A 20,552-nucleotide genomic window follows, 5' to 3' on the forward strand; every position below is an offset into this window, starting at 1 on the left:
GAGCTGGGACTCCCAGGGCCCACACCTGTCAAGTGAGTGTGTAGTAACCAGACACCCGACGAAGCTAGCCCTCCTTGGAGCCACCAGGAGACCTGTCTCCAGGATAGGTGCAAGGTCCTGGGGCAGCTGCCGCATCAGGCAGGGGCGGGCGCCAGTGGGAAGGAGCAGGCAGGTGCAGGCTGAGGGTTTCCTGTCATTTCTTTATTGGGGCAGGGAATGCATCATTCACACGGAGCTGTGTGCTGGCCCCTATGTGCACACAGCTACGTATACACACATTGCATGAGGCCAGGGCTCTGGTGGGCTGGGAGGTCAAGCTCTTTCACAGAGGGTATTAGAAAGACCCATTCCAGAGGATAGGTGGCGTCTGAGGCTGTGGCCCCACCCTGGTGGGAAGCCAGCTCTATCTGAATGCTGGACAGAGCTGGCGGCCAGGGGGCCGGGTGGTGAGAGTTCGGGTAGACAGAACAGCCTCCACCCCTGCTCCATCCCTGGGCTGTGGCAGGGCCAGCCTGCTCCGGAGGCAGGTCCTCAGGCTCTGTGGGAAGGGGCCTGAAGATCCCAATGCTCCACGGGACCACTCCTTGGGCCCTTCTCCATGCCAGGCCTGTCAGAGGACAACCCTGCGGTCCAGGTGATCCCCGCGCCCACTCCGCTGGTGCCTCACTTCCAGGTGTTTCTTCTGGACCTTCTCAAAGTGCTGCAGCAGCTCCGCATAGTCGATGCTGGCGGAGTCCGTTTTCTGCGACTTGGGGGCTGCCTTCAGACTGTCTCTGGGGAGAGGGAGCAGAAGGGCGCAGTGTCAATGTCCCGGCACACATGCTACTGGAGGGGCACAGCTCCAGACACAGGAGGGCAGGGCCACAGGTGGTGGAACTCGATGGCGGGGAGTTGGCTGCTTCGGGCCCAGCTCCCCTTCCCCAACAGCCCCAAAGAGTTGAGGAGCCCTGTGAGCTTCCCCTCCCCAGCAGTTGAAGAGACCAGTCAACACTGCGGCTTGGATATGGCCTCCAGGCTGTGGGCTGGCAACAGCGCCCAGAGCAGGCATCGCATTGGGAAGCATTTCCTGTTTACGAGTGGCTCCCTTTGGGGTGAAAGCCAGGGCCTGCAGCCAGCCAGGAAGCCAGCTGGGGCCTGGAACAGGGTCAGGGGTGGGGGAGGAGGCAGCCTGGCCCTTTCTCTGGGGCAGGGCTAGGGCTAGGGCCAGCAGGGAGGGCTGAAGGGTCTCTACTGGGCCCTCAATTGGCAGGACACGTTTTTGAGTGTTGGGGCCCAGAAGCCTGCAGGCAGTCCCTGCCCCTGGGGAAGGAAAGCCGGTCTCATGGCTGGGCATGCCCATGGCTCCTACCACTCTTGCTGCTACCACCCTCCCCAGCTGCTCGGTGCAGCAGCACGCGTGGTGCACTGCACACTTACTAGTACAGTGTGCCTGGTCCTCCCTACAGTTGTGCAAGCTAGTAGCCCTGCTGCCCCTTCAACTCAGTGTTCAGCTTGCCCTTGAGGACTGGCTCCCCTCAGGCCCGTCCCATTCACCATCCCTGCATCCCGTGACAGACTGCTCTCCTTCACGGAGCCCCACTGGCCTGGGGGGAAGATCTGTGCGCTGGCAGTTACCTTCCTCCAGCTCCCGAGGCCTGAGGGCCCTTGGAGCCCTAAGGAAGGGGTCTCAGGAAGGCCCTGGGCTATTCGTGACAATCCTTGGGTCCTGTGAGTTCATGAACAGACCCCAATGGGGGTGTCTGGGCAGCAGCAGGAGCTAGACAGATATGACCCAATGGCAACACGACCATTTCCTAGCCACTGGACGTTGGGTGACTCAGTTTCCTTATCTGTAAAGGGATTTCTCCAGCCCCCGCCTAGGTACCTGATGGGCAGCCACCGTGGCTACAACTCTGCCCTCGGAGGTGACCAGCCAGGGCCCGGCAGCTGGAGGCACATAAGCTGCTCAGTTCATTTTGGGGGAAACACGATGGTGCTTCACCCAAACGGACCCCTTGGCAGTGAGCTTGGCTCCCGGCAAGGTATAGGCGCCCAATGGTCTGAGCCTGAAAGGCACCGCTGACCCTCCACCAGGCTGCTGGGCCAGGGCCAGGCAGCGTGAACCCTTCCATGGTCGGCCATCTGGAGCCTGGGGGTGGCCCTGCATCCCCTCAGCCTGCTCCCTCCCTGCCTTCTTGTGAAGATGTATCACCTGCAAACACCTTGGCCAGTTTCTGGGCTGCTGCTTTCTGGGCCTCAGGCCTTGCCTCCTGAGCTGCTGAACATTAGTTCAATGAAGATCAAAGGATGGGGCTGCCCTAGGGGCCAGACTGCAGGCAGGGACCGCCTGTCACAGTTACTCTGTGGCACAGGTGCCACTGTCCCAAGAGAGAAACCTGGGTTTCTGAGGAGGCTGAGAGAAACCCTGGAGCTCGGACCTGTAACTTCAGGGGGTGGCTGGATGCTACCCCAACCCAGGCCTGTAAACATGAGGCCAGAGATGACCCTGAAGCATGTCATTTGACGCTGGTGTTCCATGGGTCTGTATGCTTCTCCCTCAACACTCCTGATGAGCCAAGGCATTAGGCCCCAGGAGTGAGATGAGGGGTTTCCATGGAGATGCCAGCAGTGAATGGCAAACCCAGGGTGATGTGCAAAGATGTGGCCAGGGTAGGGGTGGGGGTCGGGAGGAGTGAGCTGTACCTTGCTCTCTAAGCAATTAGTCTTATCTCCACTGACTCAGCCTCCCTGCGGGTAGACCCTTCCTGGCCCGAGGTCATGGGCACAGGGAGGGGTATGTCCCATGGGGGTCAGGGCTCTTCTCCCTGTGTCACAGAGGGCACAGCCACCACGGGGCCTCGCACGGTTCCTTCACGTTTGCAACCCTTAGGCAGTGATGCCTGGAGGACACCACCAGCAGCACAGAGCTGGGGCTCCTCTCCTGCCACTCCACCCACGCACCTGTCACCAGGCTACTGTGGTGAGCGTCACAGCTTTTCCTTCGGAGGGTTCCTCCAGTCCCACCGAGGAGATGGTCTTTGGGGAGTGGCTGGGAAGCCTGAGGGGGGCCAGTCTCCCTTAGCCCTGTGGGCGCCTTGAGCACACAGAATGAGGGAGGGCGAGGGCCCAGAAACTCCCTCAGCTGTTCCCTGCTTGCAGGCCTGTCAGGCACCTGACGCTGTCCTCCAGCTGCCTGTCCCTCCCAGGCTGAGACTGTCCTCTCCAGGGTGTGCGCCGTCCCTCTATGCCCACCCTGCAATCTGACCCCTCCCCAGCTGTTCCTGAGGCCTCTCCTCACATACTGCTCCCTGCCTGTCTGCCTGGGTCCTTGCTGAGAACGGCTGGGAACAGAGAGCCCTGAAGACCGGGCAGAGCCTCAAGCAGCCGTTTAGTCCCAATGCTCATTTCCCGATGAAGAAACCCAGAGCAAGTGTGGGGCTTGCCTGAGGTCAGAGCTGGGGCCAGGTCCCTATCTAGGCCTGGGGATGTCCCCTGACTGACCACGGGAGACTCTGAAAGAACGCTCTGTGCGTCCCTGTGCAGACTCGCTCTACCCTGGCTTGGGGCGCGCAGGGAGGGTCCCTCTATTCTGAGATCAGGAGTGGTGGGCAGAGCTCGGAGAAGGATATGGCCCTCCACAGCACAGGGTCCACGTGGAGGCCTCCCAGCAAGGCAGGCTGGTTCCCGAAAGGGGGGTACCAGAGTTCACAGGGCAGCAGCCTGTCTGCCTCCTCCTCCCCTCCCACCGCACCCACTTCCTCAGCGCTTGCCAGGGAAACCCTCATACCCACCAGGTGTTGGAAAGGCCAGTGTAGAGGAGGCCAGCGAAGCAGTGTGGCTTCAGGGCCTCTCTCCCCAAATGCAAACCCAACTCCTCAGCTGCTCCCTGCTCCCTGGGGATTCCCTGGTGGCACCAAGAGCAGCAGGATAGTGCCAGCACTGCCGCCCTGGAGAACTGCTGCTGGCGAGAGGGTCAGGGTGGGCAGGAGCTGGGCCTTGGTCCGGAGACCACTCTTGCTGAGGACTCAAGCCCCTCCAGCTGGCCCAGGGCAGACCAGCAGTCAGGTGCCCACACCCAGCCTGAGGCGAGGCCAGGCCAGTGGGAGGGGTGGTGGGCTGAGCCCTGCAGGGGCCAAGTGCTGGGCTGCCTGCATCCAATGGCAAAGGCGCGAGGCCCTTCCAGGAGCGAGACGCCAGGCCTGCAGAGCGGCCTGAACAGCCTGGGAGGGAATTCTAGACACACAGGGCATCTGATGCAAGCTGGGCGCGCTCCATTCAGCGTAAATCTTCTCAGTGGCTCTGCCTGTTTCCATGGCGACCTGACAAGTGAAATTTTCCATCTCGGATGCCAAATGCCTGTGGATGAGGCGAAGCCTCCAAGGGTTACCAAATATAGACAAGGCCCAACAGGCTCCAGGGGCCAGGCCAGCAGTGTGTTCGGGTGGGAGCCTCGACCCCCCAGGGGCCGCAGCCTCCTGCCAGAGCTGCCATGCTGGGCCTCTTGGCGGAGGTGTGTCTATCCATACCTGTTCTTCCTGTGGGCGGCACCGCGCAGTGCAGCCACAGGTGCACGCTACCTCCGATTTTTAGGTTAACCCTGGTTCTTAGAGAAGGTCTCACTACCACCTACTCCCAGAATCCCCCAGCCTGGTGTTCTGATATGGAAATGAGAGGCCCACGGGCAAGTGGCTGTGGGTGGACAGGGTCTGAGGTGACAGGGATGTGATGCCCAGGCAAGGTGACCCTCGGCAGCCCCCTTAGGCACAGCGTCCTCACCAGGCCCCTCTGGCCCTGCCCTTGCTGGGTGGCGATGCCTCCCCCCATGGAGGCAGCGGGCGCAGGCCCCTGCCCACACTCACTCGGTCTGCAGCAGCTCAGGGTTGGGCACGCACTGGAGCCGGTGGGAGAGCAGCTGGAAGGCACTGCTCTGGGGCAGCAGCATAAGCAGGCCATAGAGGGCCTTGATCAGGTACGGGTTGTTCTTCACGTCCAGCAGTTGCAGGCGCAGATCTGCAGGAGGGCAGAGGTCAGGGGTCAAGAGCCTGGCCAGGACAGGGCCAGCCAGGGGGCCGTGGCAGAGAACTGGGCTCAACAGCCAGGTACCACTCCTGCCCCCATCCAGTAGCGCCTAGCTGTCCCCTTGATCTCATCATTCTCTCTTCCTACCCAACTGCCCGTCTGATCTTCCCAACAGTCATCTCAGCCTGGCGATGCCCAACCTGCCCTGGGCTGTCCCTGCCCCATGCTCACTGCCTCCCTGGTAAGGAGGGGCTTGGGCCTTACTGTACAGCAGGTCCCTGTCCGTGCCACACGAGCTATAAATAGGTGGGCCCGAGAGGCTGTGTTAGGACCACTGAGGGAGGGCAAGATGGAAAGTGCGTTCGTGTGGGGCTGAAACACACCCCACGTGTGTCTGGTAGGGGCTTTGGAATCCAACTCAGATCCCAGTCCTGCCACCACCCCGCCAGGTCGGAGGAGACACACCCCTGGCCCTGCCCAGCACTCGTCCCAACTACACAGGCCCAGCCTTCTCTCCTCTGAGCCCCTCTGGGAGAGTCACTGGCTCTACCTTCTCGTGTCTCTAGGCCCAGCTGGGTACCCTTTGTGGAGGTTGACACACACTCCTGGAGAGGCCACGCCACCAGCAGCAGCTGTGCAGCGTCTGGGCTGATGCTGAGTAGGGAGCAGCCAGGCCCCAGGGCTGGGAAAGCTAGGAAGCAGGGCCTCCCGCAGCCGACCCCTTCCGAGGTGGCAGGGGCCACCAGGGGAGACCTGAGCAGTCATCCCCATGCCTTGCAACTCCAGCAGAAGCGTGGGCCTATCAGGGTCCAAACCCCTGGGGCCTGGGGGAAGCTGGGTCTAGGCATCCCACAGTTAGAACGGGTGCTCGGCAGCACCAGGGGTGCATCTGCTGTGGTCGCCCCAACGAAGCCCTGGGCCTGGAGAGAAGATGCTGTCGCTTTTCTAGGGTCGGGATGGATCTGACCTAAGGGGAGCATGTGCCTGGCTGCCTGGGAGGCCCTCAGGGAAGTGAGATCAGCTCAGGGGACCACTTGGGACAGGCTCAGGTGCACTCCACGGGAAGCAGGGTCTCCCCCTGCTCTTGTGTCCCACAGGCATCGGGCAGCATGTGCCTGGCTGTTGGGACAAGCTGCCTTCTGTTTGGATGGGCGTAAGGGGTGGCGTCTTTGGCCCCTGCGTCTGCCTTTGGCTCCAGGGTGAAGGCTGATGGCCTAGCCCAGTGGTCAGCAAACTCATTAGTCAACAGAGTGGCAAACTGCGGCTTGTGAGCCGCATGTGTCTCGCGAGCCGCAGTTTGCCGACCACTGGCCTAGCCTGACAGGTCACAGGCGCTGCCAGAGAGCAGGAGGCCTGGTGGCTGGCTTCTCACCGCACTGAAAGCACACGAGTTTCATGCAGTCACCGTGTCTGAGGCGCCAAGAGCTGTGTGTGCCACAGCCAGCTGCCACTTTTGCACATTCAGCCTGGGTGTTACGATCAGGCAGCTCCCACCCATCGGCTCCCAGCAAATGCCAACTCTGCTTTGCGGAGAGATGAGTGTGTGGCTTTTGGGCACACAGGAGCACCTGCAGGTGGGCCAAGGGTCCCCGCAGCTTCCAAGAGCCAGGGCAGAGAGTGGCGTGCTTGGGGGAGGGGCCGGGCACAGCGCTGGGACAGCTGCCCACCTGTCCCAACAGCACTGCTCCAGTTCTCCCGGCAGCGATGAAACTCACCTTCAGTGGGTTTTGCTGTCAGCGCTAGTGTGTCCACAAGACCCCCCTGAGGCACACAGGCAGGTTCTGATGCCACATGTCCCAGCCCTGCTGCGGCTGGTCTCCTCAGACCTGATCTCCTCCCCAGTCTTACATTCTTGACATTCCAGAGTATCCCTGGGGTGACTGCTCTCCCCCCTCCCTCCCCCTCCCTCTTCTGAGTGTGGCTTCACCCCTGCCTCACTCCAGGCCGGCCAGAGGCCAGAGGCAGGGCCCTTACATGTGAAGATGGGGCACTCGATCAGCTGTACCAGCTTGTCCACCTCCGTGAGGAAGTCCACAGTGACCTCCAGATCCCCGCTGGGTGGGCAGTCAAGGAAAGTCTTCCCCCTGGGCCAGGACAGCCTGTCTCAGGGAGGGGCCTTGACGGGGAGGGGCGGCAGCTGGAGAGCTGGGACCCAAGGGCCTGACCCAGCGGCTCAGAGCGACCCTCCTCCCTCCGGTCCGGCTCCCGAGGCACAGAGCCTGCTTCTGCCTAAGCTGGATTCCGCATCCGAAGGGCATTCGTCTATTCCTTCTGCCTTTGTGTCCCTCTAAATGAGAGGCGGCACAGCTGTCCCCGCTGTACGGCACCCGGGCTCTGCTCCGGCAGCTCCCTCCCCTGCGATCTGGCTCTGAAAGGCTCTCACTTTTCGAGGCCCTGCAGCCTGGGGGAGGGCTGGGCAGAAAGGGCCTGCTCCCGCCTGAGTGGACGCCGCCAGACCTGCCAAGGTCAGGGCTGCGGCAGGTGTGGCCTGTGGTCCCTTGGTCACCAATGACCGAGAGAAGCAAATCTAGGTTGTGGAAGGGGAGCAGCACCTGAGGGAGCCAGGCAAGGCCATGGCTGACCCTCAAAGGAGACCCCTCAGGACCCCTCTTTCCTGAACCCCAACTCCAGGCCCCTCAGGGAAGACCAATTTTATATCTACGCAGCTCTCCCAGTGAGGGCCACATGCCAGGCATTCCCGGAGAAGGCTGGTTTGCTGTGCAGTATTTTAAACAAAATCTGACCATGATGCCCTTCGCTGAGGCAGGCCCTGAGTGGGCTGGGGGGTTTCTCTCTTCTGAGGCTTCCCGGCCAGCCTGCTCTGCCCGCTGGGTCACCGCCGAGCTCTGGCTCTGGCTTTGTGGCCCCTGAAGGTACCTAAACAGCAGCAATACCACCAACTCTCAGCTCAGCCTGCAGGCTCGCGCCGCCCCCCTCCTCCTGCTCTAGGCCTTGTCTCCCGCCTGCCCCAGCACAGGGCCCAGCCGACCTGCAGCAAGCAGGTGCACCTGCCCGTTCCCTGGCACCCGCACCTAGATGGCCCACTCAGCCCCGATCCCCAGCCTACGCGGTTTCTCCAGGGCCAGCTCTCCTCCATGAGGGCCCAGATGACCGTTTGCTGCCTACAGCAAACACATCCCTCAAGGCACCCATTGGGTCCTGATGTCACAGGCCGAGGGCAGGAGGATGGCAGTAGGCCCACCCCTCCAGTGGTTGGACCGGGAGAACCGTGACAGCGAAGGATACAACTTCTGGATGAGGTCGTAGGCGTGCCGGTAGTTCTGGGTGAGGAAGCAGAGGGACACCGTGGTGACGGGGTTGTGGCACCAGGAGCGGTACAGGCAGCAGAACAGGTCCTGGCTCTCCTGGGGGAGGCGTGAGCAGTGAGCAGAGGGCCCGCCCCTCCCCACCTGCTCCTCCCACCCGGGTTCCATGTGGGGACCTGAGCGGGAAGGGCCCTTGTGGGGAGCCAGGAGCCAGCTGTTTGGCAGCCCCACTGGGAATGTGCTGTCACAAAGGAAATGCTGACAGTTCCTCCTGGACCCTGTCATTACTCTGGGCCCCACAGAGCCACGTGGTGGTGACAGGGCCTGGTGGGGGGAGCATGGCCTCTGTGCTGGTATTTCTGCTCTCGGCAAATAACAGTGATTGTCCCCTCCAGGACCCTGTGGTCCGGAGCGCGTGGGGCTGGGAGGGCTGTGTGGGAGGGCAGAACCTGCGGGTAGGGAGGCGGTTCCCTGCAGCACCCACCCCTCGTCCTCAACTGGCACATCTCCTCCCTCTCTGCAGCCCACCTTGCACTCGGAAACCAGCCCAGGAGTGGAACCCACATTCGGGGGAGCCCCTGCCCTGAGGAAAATTCTTAAGGCCTCTGCGAATGTCTGAAAGGAACCACAGGAAGGAGGCAGGGGTGTGGCCTGGATCGTTCCAGGCTTCTTGGCCCCAGATGCCCTCAGACCAGGCTTGGCTGTCCTGGAGACACCCTGAGAGGGGTGGATGCAGGGTCTGAGCCGGGAAGGAGGGCGTGGGGGTGGTGGCCACAGCCCAGATAGGGGAACGAAACCCCTGGAGGCTACCTGCCACGGCCCCCAGCGCAGGATGGGAGGATGGTGAGTGCCTTCCTGCTCTCTGATCAGCCCTGGGAAGGTCCTCACCCAAAGCCTGGGACAGGCAGCCCTGATACCCTGGCTTCCGACAGGGTGCCTTTCGAGACACATAGTCTAGCTGTTGGGGAACACGGCCAGGGCCAAGGAGGAGGGCAACGAGAGCAGTAACCCCTGACCCCCGGCAGGGTGACAGCCACAGGCCTGGCCCTGACAGGGAGGTGGCATCCAGAGGGCTTCACCCATTGGGTCCCCCACATGGGCCCAGAACTCTGTGTGCCAGGGGGCAGCGCCAGGGTGGGAGTGGGGTGTCAATGGAGAAAAGGCACCGCCTTTATGGGTCAGGGAGGGCACGTGGACCCGAGTAGAGCACGTGGTCTCCTTGAGAGGCCTCCACAGCGCTGTTCAAGGAACCAGCTGTGACTCACTCCCACGGTGCCGCTTCCTGTACGCGCAACCCAGGGGCGTCCGGATTTCACACTGGCCCAGGGAGACCTCCAATTTCATCCGGTCTCCTCCCAGAGAGCCTCCTGGGGCTGAGGGTCGGCTGGCAGGACGGGTGCCGCGTGCACACAGGTTTCCCCAGCCAGAGCCCGCAGGCACAGTACCAGTGTCCTCAGGTCCTTGAGCTGGTTCCTCAGCTGGAAGAGCTCTGTGGAGGTGAGCAGGATGGTGTTGAGGGTGTGGACCATGGTCGAGGCGAATTTGAGGTCCTCTTCTCGAAGTAGGATGTCCGCCATCGAGTGGAAGATATTCTCCGCGTTCAGCAGGAGGCATAGCTGCCTGGAAATCGGGCAGAGCAAAGGTTACGGCAACCCCTGGGCCTCACTTTGGACCCTTCCCCGGTCTCCGCCTCCTGAGGACACCTGAGTGGGCTGGTGTGGGGACCGTGGGGGGACACTGGGCATTGTTCACAGCGGGCCTGGCTCCACGCCTCCCAAAACCACTCACCCTGGCCCAGTGACTCCGGAGCCCCAGACTATTCGTCCCTGACTCTGCCCCAGGAAGACAGTTCTCAGAGAGCGGCAAGCCCTGGCTCTCACCCCCACATACACGGCGCTCTCTGCTGCCCAGCTTCTACACGTGCTGGTCACCATGTCCTGTCCCCCGCCGCTCCCCACAAGAGCCCGAGTCAGGAACTTGTTTGTGCGGTTCTCACTGCAACCCCGCCTGGAGGTGCCTGCGGGCAGCCGGGCTCAGGCGGCACTTGTGGGATGAGTGAACCTATGGACACCCCGAGTTTCATCTTTGCTGGCACAGGGCGGTGAGGTGACTTGACCAAGGTCATGGGGTCAGTTAGGGCTCCTTTCTTTCCACTGTCTCTTCTCTAGGGAGAATCTTGGGGGATAAGGCTTGGCCTTGGTGGAAAGGAGTCCCATTTTACAAACAGGGAAACAGAGAACCCAGGGAGTAAAGAAAAAGTTTTTCCAGGGTCCCTGGGCCAAGGTGAGGCCAACAGGAACAGGTGGTCGCGAGGATGGGCTTGGAGGAAGCCTGTCGACCTCCCGAGTTTGTCCCTCTGCCCACGGAGGCATGGCTGGAGGGGATGGCGGGCCCCGGGAGTCCAGGCTTCCTGAGCAGGGAGGGCCACACCGAGTGGGCGAGTGGTTGGTGAGGAGGGTGGGTACCCCTCTCTGACTCCTAGTCTCTGCTCCAGGGAAGCCCGCAGACCATGCCTGGGGCTGGTGGGGACAGGGGTCTGAGGCCTGAAACATGTCCATCCCAGGTCACTGACCTCGCAGTAAATGCAGCATCGGGGACTGGCCTGCTTTCCTCTACCAGTAAATACCAGTCATGCCTGGGGGCCAGGCTGGAGAAGATCTCCCACCCCCCAGGCCCCCCAAATCCCAAGCCATGAAGTATAAACAGTGGGCAGGCAGGCTCCATCCAGCCTAGGCCCAGCTGGAACCAGCAGACTTGGGCAAGAAACCACCAGAGACATGGAAACAGGGCTGTTGAGGGGATGGGTGGAGCTCTACCATCACCTAGGGCTCCCCTGCCTGCCTGGGATGTGGGGTGTGTGTGTGTGGGGGGCAGGCAGAGGTCCCAGAACCTGGTGCTCCTGCCCAGCTATGTGACCCAATGTCTATGTGACAATGTCTTTACGTCCCACCTGGTGACCCTGCCCACCTGTGCAATGGGGGCTGCTCAGAGAGTGATGGCTTGTGTGGGGTACACAGTCTATGGCGAATGGGGCCCCTGGTTGGGTAACACGAGTGGGGGTAACAGCCAGCTCACAGGAGAAAGCCTGGCCCTTAGGCAGAGAACAGGCCTCTTGTCCCCTCTGGTCCTCCCAGCCCTACAGGAGCCCCGTCTCCAGGGCCATGGGAGAGAAATGTTCCAGAAGGGCAGGCCGGGGAGGAAGGGCAGCGCTCTGACAAATGCTCACAAATGCCCGTCGCCTGCAGCTGCTGCCGTCTCCATGACAGAGGCCAGCAGCTGAGCCTGCTGCCAGGCAGCGCCTCCAGGAACCACAGGCCGGCGGGGACGGCCGGGGAGGGTGCGGAGGGACAGGCAGAGGGGGTGGCCATGAGGAGAAGAGGGCACCCAGGCTCCTGGTGTCCCTAAGACCTGGGGAACACTGGTGGAGCTACAGAAGGCCCGGGATGGCAGAGTTTTCTGGAAACGCTATTCTCTGGCCACGGTGACCCCGTGCTCCGCTGGTTCTGCCACCTCTCCAGTGGCTCCCCCCTAGTGCCGTGCAGCTCTCCTGCTCGCCCTCCAGTCTGTCTCCTGGTGGTGGCATCTGGTCCACGATTATTTTCAAAGATGCCTGTAGCTCAGGGGCTGCCACATGTGCCTCTGAACCCCCACTGAGCTCTGGATGGGGCAGCCACCTGCCTGGTGGACAGCCCTGCATGGCATTTCAAACTCGGCAGGGCCACAGCGTAACTCTTGGTCCGCAACTGACCCCATCTCAGGAGATGGCGTCACTGCCCACCCAGCTGGCTGCAGCCCAAACCAGGGAGTCATCCTTGATCCCCTGGGCCCATGTTGGGTCCACCGCAAGACAGGGCAGGAAGCTCTGCCGTCGGGGCACATCTTGCCTCCTCCGGGCCCTGTGTCAACCACCCCAGCCCTGGTGCCAGGTCAACTCCAAGGCCGGCTCCTGATTGGCCTCCCTGCCTCTCTCACTGCAGAATTCACCCTCCATGCACCAGCGGGGGTCCTTAAAAAGTGTCCATCAGAGCATGGCACTCCCCAGTGGCTTCCTGCTGGATATAACAAAACCCAGTTCCTCACCCTAGCTCCCGGATCCCATACTCTCTGGTCAGTTCCTCTCCAACCTCAGCCCTTACACGTGCTCCCTCCCTCACAATGCCCTGGCCTCTGGCACTTTTCTCCTGTCCTGCTCTCTGCCCTGGCCTGGAGAACTTGGCTTAGGGACTGGCTCCTTCCAGCCATCCAGGTCTCAGCTCCAAGTGAGTCCCATTTCTTTCCAAGCGATTCTCATTACCCAGCTCATCTGGGGGATGGACTTGTTCACTAGGTCCCTGGCTGTGTCTCCGACCAGAATTTGTCTGGGACCCCCAATGTCCCTCAAGAAGAGGGCCTCGCACTCAATAACCACTTTTTTATTTTTTTTATTTTTTTTATTTTTTATTGTGAATCCTCACCCGAGGATACTTTTCCATTGATCTTTTAGAGAGAGTGGAAGAGAGGGAGACAGAGAGAAACATCGATGTGAGAGAAACACATGGATTGGTTGCCTCCTGCTCGCACCGACCAGGATCGAACCCGGGACCTTTTGGTCCACGGGCTGGCGCTCTATCTACTGAGCCAAACCAGCTAGGGCTCAACAATCAGAGTTGAGTGTGACTGTGCGGAGGGGCCGCGCTGACGCTGATGAAAGGCTTATGCTGACAGATAAGTCTGCCTGCAGACACTCCTGTGCTGAGCCCAGCCAGCCCTCTGCACATCTGTGTGCATTCTGGTCTGCAGAGCGCAGCTGCCGTGAGGTCCCACCTTCATCCTTGCCACCCGGGGCCTGGCTGCCCTGCCCAGGAAGACCTCTGGCTAGGTCTTCACACAACCCTGGGCACGGGGCACTACAAACCCCTCCTCCGCAGAGGACCCTGCTCCAGCCACACCACCGACCAGGGAGCAGGAAGGGCGGATTCGACCCAGAAGAACCGACTTCCAGAGCATGAGTGAGCCCCTGCTTACCGCTCTGCCTCCTCGGTGTCTATTATGAGCGGGCACCAGGGGCCGCCCACCCGGTGGGGCTGGCAGATGGCTGCCCCACAGGGCTGCTGCGTCATCACTTCTCTGCCCAGCCCAGCCTGGCCGAGCTGCCTGCCTGGCTCTCAGGCACAGCTCCGTAATGGAGCACAGCTTGTAAGCATTAAACATTTGCCTGGACTTTTAATACCCATATTAAAGTGCTACTCGTGAGACAATGGTTTAGAACAGCGTTCGCCAACCTTTCGGACCTCATGGACCACCGGTTGGTTTAGAAAATGCTTGGGGACCAGGCATAGGTGGGGTGGGAGGGAACCTGGACGGGGTCTCACACCCGCCTTAGCGCTGGACTGGGCAGGGGTCCACATGTGAGCCCTCACACTCAGACGGGGTCCCCGGGGTTGGGGTCCTGCCTTGCTCTCCTCAAGCCTCCTGCTACCCGCCTGGGCAGCCACCCCCTACTTCCAGGTCTGCGTTCTCTTTGGTCCCTCTGTCATACGCCAGGGGCTCTCAGGGGAGCGACCTGTCTTCAGCCTGCTTTGGAGCCCCAGGCCACAAGAGAGGGAGCCCCACTTTCCCCAGGGGACCGCTGCGTCCTGTGGGGCGGCCTCAAAGGGGAAGGCCCTCTGCAGCCGTGCCTGATGGGAGTGGCCGCACCTGCCACGCTGGTGTGAGCTTCATGTCACGGCCCCTTCAACACTAACACTGGCCAAGCATCCACTGTGCCGCAGACGCCGGCCACGAAAGGCCACCAGCCTCAGTGCTGGCCACGGTGGAAGGTGCTCGCCGAGCCCCCCTAGCACCCACCCACAGCCGCGGCTTTAGGTGACATGTATGCCAGACTGGGGGGAAGGAGGAGGGTGACAACCGGCTCCAGACTGAGGCCATGCCCTGAGGCTAGGTGGCCTAGACTGGGCAGGAGGCGGCCTGCCATGAGGCAATAGCTGCTGCCCGTCTCCTGGGCGAAAGGCCTGGGCACATGCTGGTCCCCGCCAGGCCAATGGGGAGCCTGGTGCTCTCCTCCGCCCTGTCCTGGGTGTGGGGAAGGGGCCACACACGGCTTCGCCTCCAGGGACCGGGCAGGCCCCCAGCGTGGGCAAGGCTGCCCTTGGTGTGGAGGACAAGACCTCCCAGTGGCTCCGAGCCCCACCCTGGCTGAGTGTGGACAGGAGGAGGTGCCGCTCTCCGGGGGTGCAAGGTGGGGAGCTGCTTCTGCCGCCAGATGCCTCTCCTGCCCTGGTCAGCCCCTGCTGTCCAGGCTCAGCCTGTGGGCCCAGGCGGGGCACGAGGGGCAGTTGAGTACTGGAGGCCGGTCTAGGTAGCGGGGTGGCAGAAGGGGGAGTGTGAATGGTTCCTTTCAGGACAGACACACGTCAGGGGGACTGGGTGGGTGGTATGGGGTAGGGACAGCTGGGGCCCCGGCAGGACCAGGCCCACTGCAAGAGCAGGGGCCCCACCGTGAGTAGTGGGCCTGGAGGCCTGAGCACGCCCTCTGTGGGAGGAAGCATTCTGGCTCCCTGCTGGGTGGGCTCTGGGGAATCTGGACTCTGCCATGTGCTTCGGAGACGATGTAAGACTTCTTTCCATGACCCCACTTCCCCTCGCCCCTTGGAAACAGGACCAGCAAGGTCACCACGGCCAGAGACAGCCCCTCACCCTCATGTCGGCAGGCCCTCCGGAGGTCCCTGGCCCCTTTTGAGATGCTCAGCTGGCCTCTGGGCTCTCCTCAGCTCCCTCACCAAGTAAGGGCATGCGAACGCCCGCCCGTTCTGACGCTGAGCCAGAGCTGAGGGCGGGCTGGGGGAGTGAGCTGCTGCCCTCTGTCCCACCCCATCCTTCCTTGGGCCAGGCCTTTTTAAGAGACAAAAGGCATCCCCTGACCCAAGGCAGGGATCCTGGACAGGGATGGGGGAAGGGCACCAATGACTACAGAGGAGGGGAAACAGAGGCTGGGCAACCATTTCCTCCCAGGCCTGTCCCAAGCAGTTATCTGACCACATGGATGGGCGGCCACAGCACAGTGCACAGGACAGCTGGCTTGGTGGGGAGACTGGACTCCAGCCCATTTGAGTGGACAGAGATGTCAATGTTGAGAGATGGGTGGAAAGGCTGGGGGCACCCGCCTCCCACCCCTGATCTTTCCCAGTTGCTATTAATACCGTCCTGCTTCAACCCTTGCCTTCCTCTCGGTGCTCACTGCCCCGTGACAGAGAATTCAGAATTAGCTTCAGATGCCAAGCTCCAGGGTGGGCGGGTGTGTCCAGCTCTTCAATGCCCCCAGCTCTGGGTGATCAAGGGGGCGAGTTCTCCCCTGGCCCGTCCAGACCCCCAGGAATCGTGCTGGGTCAGTGCCACTGAGAGGCGGGCATGTGGATGATTTCATTCGGTGCCTCCTGGGGGGCTGGGCCCAACAAAAGGCCTCCCTGACACAGGAAGAATTGCCTGCCAGCTCCCTGACACTCACAGAAGCCCCCTGCCCCATCCTGCCCCCACCTGGTCCTCTCCTTCATCAGGACCACCCCGCCCTTCCCGTCTCCCACCCAGGCAGGTCCAGCTCCCCAGCCCTGGGCCTGCGAGCTCCGGTCTGTGGTGCTGGCTGGACTGGGGGGAAGGTGAGGTGGGAGATCTGCTCTCCTCCTGGCCGCTGCCAGCTCTGGAGGTGACTGGGCAGGCAGCCCTGGTTCACGCTTCTTCTCAGAGGCTGCAACCGGACGCTGCCTTTGAGGAGAGCTCAGGGTGGGGTAGACTCCATGTGTACAAGCTGGCCTCAGGGCTGCGCCACCAGCAGGGGAGGCAACGCGCTTTAGGCCCTCTGGTCCAGGCACTATGGAGGGCAGGGCCAAATCATTGCCATCGCCCCCGAGTATTGCTGACCGAGGTCCTCCCTTCTCCCTCGAGCCTGGCCTCCTTCCTGCACCCACCCCCAGCTGCCTGCTGCTGTGTTCCGACCAGGCCAATCCCGTGCACAGAGTGACAGGCCCTCACTTCCTCTCTCCTTTGGCCTCTAGCTGGTGTCCATGTCCTCTCAGTGGTCAAGGTCAATGGGACACGGCTTTCCTGGGAGATTCCTGGAGTCTCACAGCTGTAACTCTGAAGTGCGGCCTAATGTCAAGTATAGAAAACACAGGGACCCAGAGCCATTCCCACGAGAAAAGGACCCTCCTGGCCTTGCCCTGCCTGACAGCTGGGCTTCTGTAGGAATGTACAGAGCAAGCAGCTCTCAGTCAGTGTAATGTTAGGGTGGAGGAGGGCGTGGTCTCCCATCTGAGGTTACGAAGCTCCGGGTTTCACGCACCCTCCCCCACCCTCCCTCGCTCCTCTTCCCCTCCAGCTCTGCTTCCTAAGTATGAAAACTGTAAATCTGTTTTATTTATTTCAATCAATCCTTGGCAGTGCGCCCTTCAGGGCAGAGGCAGCCATGGTAACCCTGCCAACTCATGCCTTAAAAATTCATCGTGTTTAATGCAGTCGATGTGTCTGATGCACTTAAAAGTTTTGGGGTAGGGTGGTGGGAGTGGGAGGAGCAGGCATGAGGACTTGTTTTTCTGGGTCTTGCTGGGAGCTGGCGAAAGGCTATGGAGGGCGGGGCACCGCGGATGGGGAGGAGGCGGAGGAAGAGGAAGAGGAGGAAAGGGGTCTTTGGCCACCTAGCTCTCTATCCCTCTGTTGAAGACGTCAGCCACAGACACCTGGGCTTGGCTCGCCCGGAGACCTCCGAGGAAGGCCTCACTTGGGTGGGAGTGGCCAAGAAAACCAAAGGGTCTCCTGAAGGCAGCGGGCTGAGGCCCTAGGCCAGGCTGGCCCTTCTCTCCACGTTTGGGGTTTGCTAGAGGGACCAAGATGTGAGTGGGCAGAGCCAGGAGAGGTGACCGCTTCCTCCACCACCTTCCTGCCACAGGAGGGGCCCTGCCTGCTCCCAGGACAGGAGCCATCTCCTGTGCACAGCCCGGCTGACCTAGTTGGGCTCATTTCCCACGTGCTACTATCAGCCTGGCTGAGGCTATCCCCTGTCCATTCATAGGCACTTCTCTAGCTTCTCATGGCCCTCCACACTCCTGAGCTCCATCTCCTGACACCCCCAGGCACTGAGTCTCCTGTCCTGACCCAGGCTCCCCAAGGCAGGAGATATGGGAAAACCCATGGGGCCTGGCCCAGGGCTGGGCCCCTGTGGGCAGGAGGGAGGCAGATGCTTGTGGAATAGAAAGTTAATCGCCAGGAGAGGTAAGGTGGCCCGGATGACTTTAGTGGTGGGATTCAGGGTCTAGGGAGCAGGCGGCTTCACACACTGGGGTTTCTGCCCAGTGTCTGGTTCTGGTCGAAGCACTTGCAAAATTTGCAAGGAGGGGCCTCAGCAGGGTTCTGATTTACAGATGTGGTCCAGGTGTGTGTCCCACGGGAGGCTGCACCTTCTAGCCCACACAGAGGTACCCCGAGTATAGCTGGATGGAGCTCTGATGGCAGGAGGCTGTGGGACACCAGGAGACAAGCAGGGAAGACTGGGGGACTCGGCTGAGGGGTGCTGGGCGCTGGAGGAAAAGGCAGTGTTGGGAGGAGCAGGCGGGGGTGAAGACAGCGGGGGAGGCAGTGTGAGCGGGGTCTCAAACCCTTGGTAGGAAAGCCCACAGCTTCTGAGTGTGTCATCTGTTGAACACCCAGGGCAAATGAAGACAGAAGGACGGGCCACCACAGGAAATCCTATTATCTTCATGACAATCAACTCTAAGAAAGGCCAACACGTGCCACACCCTGAGAGCGGCCGGCTCCTGCCTTCTCCGGTCACAGGGATTTCCTTCCAGCTGTGTCACGGCCTCTTGCCCAACAATGGCACGTAGAACAGACACTCGTGAGCACTTCTACACGAGGCACATTGCATCCCTCAAATCCGCTTAACACGGGCCAGGTCCCCTTTTAACGGAGAATGAGAGTGAAGCAGATCAAGGCCTGGCCAAGGTCCCAGCTGGCCCCGTCCTGGCACCAAGCTCTCAGCTGCTTCTTCACCATGCACGGGCTCGCAGGCGCCAGGGCCCACAGCACAGGGGCTTGGATGTGCTTTTTCTGGAAGGCAGATGATTTGGGGGCACCATGGCTAGATATCACTGGGCCTTCTGATGGACTGGAAACGGAGTTCTTCCAGAACCTTCTTATGGCTCCAAGGCAGCTTATCTGCAAACCAGCTCCTTCTCCCTCATCCTCTCCCTGAAGCTACCTCTGTGGGTGGCAGGCCCTGACCACACCTGGCCGGCACAGAGCTGGCCTGTTGTTCTTTTGCCAAGGGGTCGGGTGGGAGGCAGAATCTGGGAACTGCGTACACAGCTCTGAAGCCAGAACCCAAACTCAGACCCAGGGGCTGGGAACAGGGACATCTACAGGGGTGACTAGCAGCAGGTTCCCAGAAACCTCTGCTAGGAGACGCCGCTCTGAAATTTGGGTCCTGGGGCAGGGGTAGGTGGAGGGGGGTGATTTCAATTCTATGGCTGATGCTCTGAATCCAGGCCAGCACTGCCAGGGACACAGTATCTCTGAGCCCCGATGTCTGCTGTCCTCTAGGTTGACTGTTAAAGAGAGAAGCACAAATGGAACCTTTGTCTCTTTTGAACCCTCTGTGCTCCCGCCTTCCAAGCAGGATTGCTCCTAAGGATGTATTGTCTCCCCACTGGTAACCCTACCTGTGAAGAGGCTGCAAACACACAAACAACGTGGCAAACTGTTTCCTGGCCCCACACCTGCCTGCCCTGCCAACTCCAGCCAGGCTTACGAGGCTCACGGAGGCCCTCAGAGGTTGCGTGCTCATGGCACTGAAGCCACGGACTGGTCCAAGGCCACAGAGCAGGGTCATAGGCCCCGACTTGCTCTGTTCAAAGGAAGGGAAAAGAGATAAACTCTCAGGCCAGACCCGTGCCTGCCCAGGACCCCTTATTGCCACTCTCACCTTATCACCAGCAGGAGCGAGGCCTGGGTTTGTCTCCCTGGCCCTGGGGAAGGAGGCCCAGCCGGTGGCTTATGCCTCTCCTGCAATTCTGGCTACATTGTTGGCTTCCACAGAAGAGAACAGTCTCTGATTAGGGAGCTAGATCGTGCTTTTCTGGCCTCCAAATGTTTAGTGTGCGGGTTTTACGAAACCCTGTGAACTGAGACTTTCTGTAGCTCTTTACAAGTGCCTACTTAAAGGGCACTGAGACAAGCATCAGAAAACAACGGAAGAGAAACAATAATGCCGCTGCTGGTAACAAAGAGCAAGTACCAGGGCGGCCTCCCTGCTAGGTCTCTGGGAAAGTGGTGGAAAGATCAGGGAGAAAGGGCTGGGCGGTGGAGGGGCCACAGCAGGAGAGGGACACAGACAGCATGGAGGGGACTCCTTCCGTTCTCCCAGGCCACATGGAAGGGGTTTCTCTTATTTGCACCCACTCCCTCCGCCCCCTGCCAGGAGGCTGGAAAAGCCCTCGCGCGAACAGTCGTTTTCAGGGAATTCTAAGATGCGTGAAATGGGCTTTCAACCGAATGTTCCTTTCCAGCCCAGGCAATCTTCACCGGATTAAATGCACCAGAATGAGGAAGGGCCCGTGGAAGTCCCTCTGGGGAAAGGGTCCAGGAGGTGTCTGAGGAGTCCCGGTCCCGGTTATAGATGAGCCCTCCCCCTCCACCGCCCTCAGCAGAGCTATGCCAGGAGAGGGGCCTGCTGGGGACCAGCCACCCTGCCCATCCCCCAGCATCACGTGGTCACTGCCCACCCAGCAGAGACCAGGCCACCGCACAGAGACGGGCGATGGATGTGGTGGCCTTGACAAGGGACAGAGACCTTGAGCCCCTCTGCTTTGACGGACATGTGTCAGGATACCGAGGGAGGGGCGCTCTGTGGAAAGACGCGAGGGAGTGAAAACAAGGCCAGAACAAATTCTGGGTCTAGAATCCTGGAAAACCCACAACTACAACCAAAGCCAAACGGAGTTGTATATTTATAAACGCAAAGACAAAGTTTTGGAAGGAAGGAAATACATGAAACTGAAAACAGAGGCTACTTTTTGGGAGGAAGTGGTGGTTCAGGGTCTTTTACATCTTATACAATATTCTCCTGCATCATTTGTTTTCTTTTTAATCTTATATGGTTTAAGTTTTTTCAAAACAATAAATGTTTTTTGTTTTTTTAAAATTAGAATCCTCTACATTGTGGGATGATCTTGGACTCCCTCTGGAGCTCTCAGAGGCAGAGACGGGAGCAGGGCTCAGAGGTAGCGCCTCCCCAGAGGATGGCAGAGCCTCCCTCTCCCTCTC

General features: G+C 60.7%; 1 protein-coding gene across 3 annotated transcripts in view; it reads right to left on the reverse strand.

The window, feature by feature from the left end:
- Nucleotides 1-179: 179 nt before the first annotated feature.
- VAC14 (VAC14 component of PIKFYVE complex) overlaps nt 180-20,552 on the reverse strand; it is a 98,218-nt gene continuing 77,845 nt past the window's right edge. For all 3 annotated transcript variants that reach the window (XM_080643565.1, XM_080643563.1, XM_080643564.1), the window contains 5 exons: nt 9,710-9,884; nt 8,245-8,363; nt 6,973-7,052; nt 4,839-4,989; nt 180-773 (listed from right to left, as the gene is read on the reverse strand). In XM_080643565.1, coding sequence (XP_080499691.1) covers nt 611-773; nt 4,839-4,989; nt 6,973-7,052; nt 8,245-8,363; nt 9,710-9,884 — 688 coding nt within the window. In that variant the 3' untranslated portion in view covers nt 180-610. The remainder of the gene's footprint in view (nt 774-4,838; nt 4,990-6,972; nt 7,053-8,244; nt 8,364-9,709; nt 9,885-20,552) is intronic.

This window comes from Plecotus auritus, assembly GCF_963455305.1.
Source record: "Plecotus auritus genome assembly, chromosome: 10".
Taxonomy (NCBI): domain Eukaryota; kingdom Metazoa; phylum Chordata; class Mammalia; order Chiroptera; family Vespertilionidae; genus Plecotus; species Plecotus auritus.